The sequence below is a fragment of the Lynx canadensis genome, chromosome E3, assembly GCF_007474595.2.
Source record: "Lynx canadensis isolate LIC74 chromosome E3, mLynCan4.pri.v2, whole genome shotgun sequence".
Classification (NCBI taxonomy): domain Eukaryota; kingdom Metazoa; phylum Chordata; class Mammalia; order Carnivora; family Felidae; genus Lynx; species Lynx canadensis.
In genome coordinates, this window is record NC_044318.1 from 16628022 (window position 1) to 16640047 (window position 12026).

Sequence of the window (12026 nt, forward strand, 5' to 3'; positions counted from 1 at the left end):
ACCTTGTCCTCAGTGTCAGTTCTCCTTCTCCCTGAAATCTGTGCTTATACAAACCAATATGCCAGTATTCTTCCCCCATTCTTTTATACACATAAATGGAAACATAGTATGCTCACAGTTCTGCACCTTCCTTTTTTTGCCTAACAGTACATCCTGGAACTGTGTGCTATCCAGTGCTATCCAATATGGTAACCACTAGCCACATGCAATTATTTAAATTTGACTTTACTTAAAAATTCACTTCCAAAGCTGCACTAGCCATGTTTCAAGTGCTCTGTAGCCACATAGGGCTAGGTGATACTGCAGTGGATAGTGCAGATAATAGAACATTTTGATTGTGGCAAAAAATTCTATTGGACAACACTGTCCAGGAGCTTCCTTATTTTTTTTTCCTTTTACAGCTCTATAGGATTCCACTGCATAAATATTCCACAGTGAATTTAACCATACAATTGGTAAATTCTTAATCACTGATTTAAAATGTTATTATGAGATACCTTCCCTGAGGATGGCATAGCTTGCTTGCTTGCTTGCTTTTTCTTTTTTTTTCTTTCTTTCTTTTTCTTTTTTCTTTTCTTTTTTTTTTTTTTTTACAACAAATCACACACTCCCAGAAAATAAGAGGGGGAAAAAATGGATGTCTTGGGAGTCATTTCATGATGTTAGAAGGGTTTGTTCATTTTGTTTGTATTGAAGAGAGGAGTAAGGAAGGAACTAAAACACACTTCATATTGAATTTCATTAGAAATAACACTAATTTTAATTTCTCTCTATTCTTGTCTCCTAAATTTAACTTATTTGTTTTCTGAGAAGCTATAAGTTCAAAAGCTTAAAGCACTGTGTGAGTGCTGGGGAACCAATCAATCCTGAAGTGACTGAACAATGGAGAAACCGAACAGGTCTGGATATCTATGAAGGATATGGACAGACAGAAACGGTATATGACCTCATTGAAAAGACAGGGACGGACTCGAGTTAGCTGGATAAATAAAAAGTGATTTATATAACTGATAAATTTTAAAAATAAGTGTTTATTATATCCTTACAATTGTTTGAGGGATAGGACAGTAGAGGAGTGGTTAGAAGAGTAGTTTAAAGAAAGTTGGAGGGAAACCAGTTACAAAAAAAAAAAGTTACAACTGTAACAGATACAGTTGTTTAAGTAGCCATTCACTGAGAAAAACCACTATAGACCTGATCAGGGCAAGGGCATTAAAATATATTTTAAATGAAAGAATGCTAGATCAACAGACAGATTTCCCCTTATGAAAGAGCGAACTTTCTTACAGCTGCCTCAAAAATAGGAAATTCTGAGTTCCTTGCTACTTAAAATATTAAGAGTCCACTTAGATAACTCCTTGGCAAGTATACTCTAAAAGGGGTTATTTAAAGAGCTTGTAGACATAAGAAGAAGAAATTCTAGAGGAAGTGAATAAACTCATAACAAAAGTGGTTATTATGTAAGGAAAAGGAGGCATACAATGGAGCAGAAAAGGGAAAGGCTGAAAGAAATTTTTCATAGTGTCTTTTTATAATGCTTCTATTTATAAACCATAAGAGTGGTCAAAAATTAATATACCAAAAATAAAATTTACAAATGTATTAAATAGAAAGAGCAGAACAAGTATCATGCTAATATAGGTATGTTTTCATAAATATGGACATTTTAGTAATTATCAATTTATTAAGTGTTATAACTTTACTGTATGTCTTTGTTTAGTGTCTATCTCTACACTCCCTGAGAGCAGAAAATTTGTTTTATTTTTGAGTCTGGTTCATCATAAATTTTCGATAATTATTTGTTGAATGAATGCATGTGGGTGAATAAATTAATTTTAAGTTAGTTGTAATGTTACTTTATTCTTTCTTCTTCTTAACTAGGTGCTAATCTGTGGAAATTTTAAGGGAATGAAAATCAAGTCTGGCTCAATGGGAAAGCCATCTCCTGCTTTTGATGTTAAGGTTTGCACATCCCCTTCCAGGAGAATATTTAACAACCTAATCTGTTTACCACCTACCCCTACACTCCTAGTTTTGGTGATGATTTCATGCTACTTCCATGATATCTTAATTTCCACGTATTAGAAATGGATTAGAGATATTAGTTTAATGGTCTCCATTTTTTTTTTTTTTTTTTTTAGCAAAGCAGTGGCTTGTGCCATGCAGTTCTAAGCATTTTATAAGTACTAATCCATTTGATTCCCAGAAAGAACCTATAAGAGACATACCAATATAAGAACAATTTTACAATGGCTGAAGGGGAATGAGAGATACAAGCTTCCAGTTATAGAATGAATAAGTTATAAAGATAAAAGATACAGCATAGGGAATATAGTCAATCAATACAATACAATATAGTATTGTAATCATAATGTGTGATGACATTTGGTAGCTACATTTGTGAGCACAACATAATATATAAACTTGTCAAATCATTATATTGTAAACCTGAAACTAATATAACATTGTATGTCAACTGTCATTCAATAAAGAATAAAATAAAAAAGAACCATTTTACAGATGAGGCACAGAGAGGGAAGGAATTCACCAGAAGTCACATAGCTAGTGGCTACTAGTGCTGGGATTCAATTCCAGGCAATCTGGTTCCAATATCTATATTCTTAATCACATCATCACACTGTGCCCTTTCTGATGAAGGAGGTCAAGACCTCCTGAGGGGTCAAGTAGGCCAAAGGAAGTTACAGTTTACAGTGGCTGAAATATTTTTATCTTTCCCTAGTCCTACCAGGCCATTTCCTGGCTTTCTTTAACCATGGCCATTATGACCACCTGATCCCTAGGGAGCATCCTATTCTCCTATCTGCACACTTTTTACAGGGTTAGAAATGTTCTCAGATCAACATACCCAAAGCCAGGTGTAGCCAAAGGAACTTACACTAATATATAAGAGAAAACCATAGCATAGCAACAAAAACACAAAATGGATGAGCTTACAGAATGGAGAGCTTAGAACCAAACTAAATGAGGGTTAGTTATGGATTAGATCAATGCTTCCAAAGCTTTTCTGATCATAAGAATCACCTGGATACTTGTTTTAAAACACTAATTCTCAGGCCCCTTCTAGACGAAAATGAAATCTTTGTTTTAAACAAGTGCCCCAGTTCTTATGATTAGGTAAGTCTGAGAAAATTTAGATGAAATTGATTGCTGATGTCACTGTTTATAGAATAAACCAGATGCTGGGTTCTTTCCCTTACTTTAACGTTGCTGAGAACCTTGTTTAAAGATAAGTGTGCCTCAGGGTGCCCGGGTGGCACAGTCAGTTAAGCTTCCAACTTTGGCTCAGGTCATGATCTTGTGGTCTGTGAGTTTGAGCCCTATGCCCAGCTCTGTGCTGACAGCTCAGGGCCTGGAGCCTGCTTCAGATTCTGTGTCTCCCTCTCTGCCTTCTTCTCTCCTCCTTTCACTCTCTCTCTTTCTTTCTCAAAATAAATAAACATAAAAAAAATTTTTTTTTTAAAGATAGGCTTGCCTGATGGCTCAGATCTGGCTCTACTATTCACTAGCTGAATGTCTTTGGGTAAATTGTTGAAGTCTCAGTTTCCTGATTTGTAAAATAGGGACTATGGTGAATGGCTTGGGACTTACTTGGTTGTAGCACTAAAAGTCATACATCCCAGGGACACTCTCCTGCCTTTGTCCTGGGCAAACTGAGATGGTTGGTCGCCCTAATAATGAAACTGATATCATAGGTTTCTTGTGAGGATTAAATGAGATAATATCCCTAAAGAGCATATAACAAAGTTCTTGGCACATAATAAAGGTCTAAAAGATAGGTGCCATTACTATCATTCAGCTCTCCCTTGCATTCCCTTCCTTTGAAAAGTTTTTCTTTTCTTTTTTTCTTTTAATGTTTATTTATTTATTTTGAGAGAGAGAGTGCGAAAGGGAGAAGGGCAGAGAGAGAGGGAGAGAGGGAGGGAGAGACGGGGTGGGGGGGGGGGGAGAGGCAGAGAGAGAGAGAGAGACAGAGTATCCAAAGCAGGCTCTGCACTGATAGCAGACAGCCTGATGTGGGGCTCGAACCCACAAACCGCAAGATCATGACCTGAGCCAAAGTCGGACACTTAACCAACTGAGCCACCCAGGCACCCCTGAAAAGCTTTTCTAAGAAGAGATGGTCAGGGAGCCCTGGTTACATTCTGTAAACAGGCTTAATAATAGTTCATTGGTTTATAGGATGCCTTAGGTTGGAGAAAGAAATATTGATAGTTGAGCCTTCTCTTGTCTGCATTATATGCAATCAGGTTGGCATTTCACAAAGTTGTGTTCCTTTCTTCCCTCTTAATGACAATTCCCAACATGCATTGCTATGAAGTTCTCACAGTACAGCTGTACTCACATGAATCCCAACAGCAATGTATCACCACTTCCCCACTAATTTAAGCCCTATGGATCTCTGGAGCAACTATATTTGAATGCACAAAGGATGTGGCCAAGAGGAAAACTGCTCTATCATGCATCCCCACTCAGCATCATCACCTTCATTTCCCCCCCCCAATTTTTTATTGTAATAAAATACACATAGGAGCGCCTGGGTGGCTCAGTCGGTTGAACGTCTGGCTTCGGCTCAGGTCATGATCTCACGGTTTGTGAGTTCGAGCCCCGCGTCGGGCTCTGTGCTGACAGCTCGGAGCCTGGAGACTCTTTTGGATTCTGTGTCTCTCTCTCTGCTCCTCCCCTGCTCATGCTCTGTCTCTGTCTCTCAAAACAAATAAACATTAAAAAAAATAATAAAGTAAAAAAATAAATAATAAAAACACATAAAATTTTTCATCTTGAACATTTTAAGTGCATAATTCAGTGGTATTAAATACATTCATAATATTGTGTACCTATTACCACTATCCATCTCCATAACTCTTTTCATCTCGTAAAACTGATTCTATATCCATTAAACAGTAACTTCCCATTCCCCAATGCCCCCAGCCCTGGCAACCATTCTACTTTCTATGACAACTCTATGTTGTGCTTATCCCAACAGGTGCCCTCCTCAATGCCCATCACCCACTTTCCCCTCCCTCCCACCCTCCCATCAACCCTCAGTTTTTTCTCAGTTTTTATGACTACTATTTATAAGTGGAATCATAGTGTTCATCTTTTTGTGATTGGCTTATCACACTTAGCATAATGTCCTCAAGTTTCATCCATGTAGCATGTGTCAGCATTGCCTTCCTTTCTAAGGCTGAATAATATTCCACTGGATTGGCTATATAACACATTTTGCTTTTCTATTCATCTGTCAATGGGTGCTTGGGTTCTTTCCACATTTTAGCTATTACAAATATCTCTTGAAGAACATGATTTTAAATCTTTTGTGTATGTACCCAGAAGTAGAAATGCTAGATCATATGGTAATTCTATTTTTAATTTTTTGAGGAACTGCCATACTGTTTTCTACAGTGCCCATACCATTTTACATTCCCACAACAATGTCCAAAGTTTCCAATCCTTCCATATCCTCACCAACACTTATTTTCTGTTTTTTTGATAGTAGCCATCCTAATGGGTGTGAAGCGGTATCTCCTTGTAATTTTGATTTGCATTTCCCTAATGCAGCTATCTTCATTTTTAACTTTTCCCCGAGCTCTTATTACTGCTTTTGTTACCTAGATAAGAGCATCTGCAGTGACATCCTGGAATCTGGGGATATACTCCAACCAGCTGGATATGAGATTCTTGCAACTTCAAAGCTCAAAGCCCATAATTTTCATGATTTTAAGAACACTTGAATAAGGAACATGATTCTCTCCAGAAATAGAACATTTTGTCTCTTTCTCATCTATTAAAGAGTAGTCTGTGAGAAGTATTTAGAACTCTTAAAACATCTCCTTTCCATCAGTAATTCCTTGATACCGGAGCCAAATATTCTTTAGATGACTGGGTGGGAATTTATATTTTTTTATTTACAAGAACTTAAAAGTAAGATTTTACATTTAGAATTCCTTTGCCTTTCAAGTTTCTTTTTGGAGACATAGCTCATTTCCATCTGGAAAGTGCCAAATAAGTATTATACCCTTATTTTCCACACAAGCCATTTCACACGAACCTGGGTTTGAAGGCTCTTGGAGGATATATGTAAAAGTAGAGTGTTCATGTTTAAAAACAGCTAAAAGTTACTTAAAGCAAAATCTGGCGCATGAGTTAAGCAATCAACCTGAGAAATGTGCATCTGGATTTTTAAAAAGTGGACTAACTCCCTAAAGAGATTCTACAAAGAAGTGTAATGATGAAAAAGGATAGGATCTGGAGTGTGGTTGTTGAGATTTGAATTCCAGCTCAGTCATGTACTTTGTTGCTTAAACTTTGCACCTCAGTTTCCTCATACGTAAAATGAGCATAGTGATAGTGATAACCAGATAGGACTGTTGTAAGGACTAAAGAAAACAATACATGTGGAGTACGTAGAGCTCTAGCATTTATTACTTGGAATGCAGTCAGTGCTTACGAAATGCTAGGCACTTCAGGGAATCAGGAGGACGGGGGAGAAGGTAAGAAAGCAAGACTTTTGACATATCACCAGTGTCTCCACCAGAGAACATTCCCCTTTCCTCGCTTGTAATGGGCTCCTGAAGTAAGGTTTTGTTTGTTCCACAGTTAAATTTTGAAAAACTGGTAATGAAATATTTACTTAAAAGATAATCAAGATATATTGCCAATTGATAAAAGCAGGCTGTAAAACAGTATATATAAAGTGATTCTATTTTTTTCTATGTCTATATTGTCTCAAAAAATATCACCAAAAGTGTGATTATTGGTAGATAGTGAAATTAAAGACATTTTTTATTCTTCTTTCACGTTTTGCTAACTTGCATTTTAAAATATATTTTGCAGTAAGAATTTAAGTAAAACATGTTTCTTCTGGGAATTAAAATATACTTAAAATACAAAACAAAACATGCAAAGTAAAAATTTAACATGTTGGCACATTAAATAAAATATTCCCTTAAATAAATCATTCTATTTTATCCTAGATTTTAGACATAAATGGCAATGTCCTACCTCCTGGAGAAGAAGGAGATATTGGCATTCAAGTCCTACCTAATCGACCACTTGGCCTTTTTGCTCATTACATAGTAAGAGATTTATTTCCTATTTAATTCTCAAAAGGAGAGCCTGGGTGGCTCAGTTATTTAAGCACTGACTCTTGATATGGGCTTAGGTCATGATCCCATGGTTTGTAGGATCGAGTCCCACAACAGGCTCTATGCTGACAGTGTGGAGCCTGATTGGGATTCTCTCTCTCCCTTTCTCTGCCCTTCCCCTGCTCTCTCTCTCTCTCTCTCTCAAAATGAATAAATAATACAAAAATACATATTTTAAAAAGTGCTTGGTAACTATCCCTATTTGTCACAAAACACACGTAGGATAGGTGCTTGGCTTTTTGAGAAACTCATTGTCCTGAATTGTAATCCCTCAGGTAAGAAACTGAAGAAACACCCAAATGCTTATTCTCCCTGGGCTAGATCACTGCTCCAGGCCCATGAGGGTAAGAGAAGGGAGCCCTAGAAAGACAGCCCTCTTTGTATACACTGATCATCTCCAACAGAAGACAGCACCCAATCATTTTCCTGAAATGTGATTAGTGGTTTCCCTTCTGAACAGCAGTGAGAGGGAAAGAAAGTGGGGCAGTGGGATTAAGTAAATGTCTTTCACTAGAGCCTTACAGGTTCCCTACTGTTTGCAGACCTATTTTCATGTCTAATTGAAGTATATATATTTTAAAGTTTGCATCAATATAATCAAAAGTCCAGGTTCTACTTGTCAGTGAATTTTACATAATGTAACAATCCTTCATTTTTCCTCCTACCAAGTTGCAGAACCGGTTTTGTTTCTAAAACAAAATACAAAAACAGAAAAACTGCTCTTTGAATTATTAGGTGCTGGTGCTTTCTTTTAACTCTAAGCATTCACTTCTCGCTTTTCCTAGCCGTATTAGATATTAACCACTTAGCAAAAGACTTAATTAGCCCATATCTTGGAGCTCTGAACTCTTGCAGAGTTTAGTGATCATCATAGACAATTCTCAGGATGGCAGCATGCCTAGTCTTTGTAACTGTAGTTTACCTCTCTTTGATTGGGCTAGCTCAATGCTGGAATTGCATCCTTACTTCCTGCACTGGCTTCTCTTCATTCCAAGGCTTCTCAAAGAAACCAAACTTTCTTTTTTCTCCTTCAACACTTAAAAATCCGACCGAACAGAAAAATCACATTCACAGTAATATTAACAAAATGCTACTTGTTTCACAGGATAATCCTACAAAAACAGCTTCAACCCTACGAGGCAATTTCTATATCACTGGGGACCGGGGCTATATGGATGAAGATGGGTATTTCTGGTTTGTCGCAAGATCAGATGATATCATATTATCCTCTGGGTAATTTTCTTTTTCATCTGTGCATACGTCTAAGTTAATTGATCATCAGTGTTCTAGAGTGAACCTGCTGCTCACCTTTATATATTCCTGTCATATGTTTATTTCCCAGTTACAGAATTGGACCATTTGAGGTAGAAAGTGCCCTGATTGAGCATCCTGCAGTTGCAGAGGCAGCTGTTGTCAGCAGCCCAGATCCCATCAGGGGAGAGGTAAAAAAAATGGATTCATCTCCACTTTATAATTTGTTGGCTGTCTAACACATACTTTTCAACAGTTTATGGAAACAATTAAATGATTCATTCACTAACTTTGCAAGTCACATAGTCATTAGTAAATATGCTAGTCAGGAAAGAATTGCTAAAGACTGAAAATATATATAAGGAATTTGAATTCTTTCCATGCAGGGATGGTGTGAATGCCAACAACTCAGGTTCACAGTAGGATAGGATGTCAGAGGTCAGCTAGATAGAATCGCGTTATTCCCCAGGTTTGGAAACAACATGGTCCCTTATGTAGTTGAGGAGGATAGGCTGGCATCACATATCAGGGGTGGGAGCAAGGTCAAAGGTAGGAACCGAGGCAGCAATTAGAAGTAGGCTGAGTAGGTAGCCAAGTAGAGAATTCAAAAAAAGCTGTGAATAAGACAGGAGTCCTGAAAGCTCTTCCTTTTTTTTTTTTTTTTTTTTAAAGTAAATGCCCAATGATGGGCTTGAACTCACGACCCTGAGATCAAGCATCACACGTTTTACTGACTAAACCAGCCAGGCACCCTTGAAAGCTCATTCTTATTGGGGTTGGTCAAATGGTAGTTTGGGTTTAAAGTTTCCATGCCACTCTTCAGGTCCCCTTTGCCAGGCAAGGCCCCCAATATTCCAGATAGATGAGAGCAGGGAATTGAGCTGGTGATTAAAATTTATTCCTTCACTCTGAACTCCACCAGTAGGATCACACAGCTTTTTGGAATTTGAAGGACATTGGACATAAACTAATGCAATGACAGACATAAATATTCTCTATCTGCACCATCCAATACAATAACCACACATGGCTATACAGCACTTGAGATATGGCTGGTGTGGCTGAGAACATTTTTATTTCATTTTAATTTAAATTTAAACAGCTACATGTGGCTAGTGATTACTATATTAAATAGCACAACTATAGGCTCTTCTCATAAAAATGCAAAATTTTGCATAGAATTTGAGAGAAATTCTGAAGCCCACTTAAGGATTTTAATTAAAAAAAAAAATAAAACAAAAAACAGGGGCGCCTGGGTGGCTCAGTCGGTTGAGCGGCCAACTTCGGCTCAGGTCATGATCTCGCAGTCCATGAGTTCGAGCCCCACGTCGGGCACTGTGCTGACAGCTCAGAGCCTGGAGCCTGTTTCAGATTCTGTGTCTCCCTCTCTCTGACCCTCCCCCGTTCATGCTCTGTCTCACTCTGTCTCAAAAATAAATAAACGTTAAAAAAAAAATTAAAAAACAAACAAAAAAAAAACAACAAACAGATCATCTAGGTGGCACAGTAATTAAACATCTGGACTCTTGATTTCAGCTCAGGTAATGATCCCAGCATCATGGGATCAATTCCCACATCGGGCTCCATGCTGAGCATGGCACCTGCTTGAGATTCTCTCTCTCTCTCCCTTTGTCCCTCTCCCCACTCACACACTCTCTCTGTAAAACAAAACAAAACCCAAAAAACAAAAAACTTGTACTTCTAATACTACTACAACTAATACTTAATATTTCTGATGACTTAGCATGTTCCAGGTATTATAAGCCCTACATAGGGCCTGTATATGTAAGCTTATCTAAATCTCACAACCTTTTTTTTTTTTTTTTTGGAGAAGGAAACTGAGGCACCGAAATGTATCCTAATTTCCCCAAGATTACACAACCAAGTGTGATTCGAACCCAGGCTGTCTGATTTTAAAGTTCATGCTCTTAACCATGTTAGGGTGTTCCTTATTAGTTTACCATCTTATGTAATGATTTATAAAGACTTTTATAAAAATAAAGTAGACCTTATCCAAGGTGTACAAGTCATCAATATGCAAACTAATAATTACAAATATTAGTTCTCAATGTGTATCTGAATTATTCACTTATAGCAAGGATAAATTTAATTCATAAAAATGTTGATAAAGCAGAAGAGTAGGTATAAACACAAAAACATTTTATGAAATATCAAAAAATGGATAGGATAAAATTGTATAAATGCGTATATACATGATCCAAAAACTGGGCAGGATTTTCCAGAACACTTCAAAGAAGAGTGAATTTAGAAAAACAGCATTTGTGAGCATAAAGTGATGAAGTCTTCCCTGTCTTCTGTCAATTAGAGAACAACGGTCACTACCACTTTTGCTCGTTTCTCAGGGCCAGGTAATTGGTCAGAGTAGTAGCAAAGTGGCTGTTGGAATCTTCACAGTCTTACATCAACACAAGTGTCTCTGGAATGAAGAGTGTGCAGTCTCAACTATTCCCTTCCACAAGGATATGGCAAACTAAGTGTGAATACTCTTTATAAGGGCCATACTGAGGGTGGGGATCTAGAAAGTAGGCTAGATAGGCTAGGTTGTTACCTAAGAGACTGTACTTAGTACATTGTCAAGTTTCTACGAAGAAATTTTCTTGAAGGAAATAAAAGATGAGGCAAGAAGTCAAGAGCAAAGACAGCTCAGAAACACAAACAGGTCAGAAAGTAAAGTTCAAGATGTTTTTAGGTAAGAAGGTTCAAGTTATTGGCAAAGCAGGGGTCCCAGAAATTCTTGAATTAGATACAGAACAGGAGGTGTGGGACTCAAATGGCTGGCTTAAGAGCACAGAGCTGGGATCAAACCCTATGAGGCCTTCTGCCCCCAATCCCAGGCACTTAGATTCCCAGTAAGAGAAAGTAAACAAGACACACTGAAACATAAAAATGCATAACATTCTTCCTGGTGTTTCAAATTTTTTTTTTTTCAGGTAGTAAAGGCTTTTATTGTTCTGAGCCATGATTACAAGTCACATGATCAAGAACAACTAAAAAAGGAGATTCAGGAACATGTAAAAAAAATTACAGCACCTTATAAATATCCCAGAAAGGTAGGTGTTCTAATTATGATGACAATTTGCTTAGTGTTCTGAAAAACTTCAGCTGTTTACTTTTTCCATTTTAACGAATATTCTCCTCAAACATGTCACACCAAATATTCCAAACTGAACTAATGACATGTATAAGATTCAGAATCTTTGAGATTAAAATGAAATTCTTGACATAATTTTCTGGGTCATCTGGCTAACTGGACTTGTAGTAAATACTAAATACCAAGAAAAAACTCCTCAACAATACCTCTGCTGTTTTGGTTGTTACCAAAACCCACCCAGATGGGTACCTTAATTCTTTCACTTAGAGATAATAAAACTGCTATATAATTGGATTTGTCTAAAGATGAAAACTTCTTGGCTAATTTTCTTCCCTTGATACCAACAGGTAGAATTTATTCAAGAGTTGCCAAAGACTATCAGTGGGAAGATAAAAAGAAATGAACTAAGGAAGAAAGAATGGGAAATGATTTAAATCCATTCCATTCTATTATTTATCATAGTATCTATAAAACAAAGACTGTACAAATACAAGATT

General features: G+C 37.2%; 1 protein-coding gene across 3 annotated transcripts in view; it reads left to right on the forward strand.

Annotated features, from left to right (window-relative positions):
- Nucleotides 1–12006, forward strand: part of ACSM3 (acyl-CoA synthetase medium chain family member 3) — a 57467-nt gene extending 45461 nt beyond the window's left edge. For all 3 annotated transcript variants that reach the window (XM_030301328.2, XM_030301329.1, XM_030301327.1), the window contains 7 exons: nucleotides 814–937; nucleotides 1882–1962; nucleotides 6996–7097; nucleotides 8272–8399; nucleotides 8509–8608; nucleotides 11369–11488; nucleotides 11877–12006. In XM_030301328.2, the coding sequence (XP_030157188.1) occupies nucleotides 814–937; nucleotides 1882–1962; nucleotides 6996–7097; nucleotides 8272–8399; nucleotides 8509–8608; nucleotides 11369–11488; nucleotides 11877–11963 (742 nt within the window). In that variant the 3' untranslated portion in view covers nucleotides 11964–12006. The remainder of the gene's footprint in view (nucleotides 1–813; nucleotides 938–1881; nucleotides 1963–6995; nucleotides 7098–8271; nucleotides 8400–8508; nucleotides 8609–11368; nucleotides 11489–11876) is intronic.
- The last annotated feature ends 20 nt before the right edge of the window (nucleotides 12007–12026 follow it).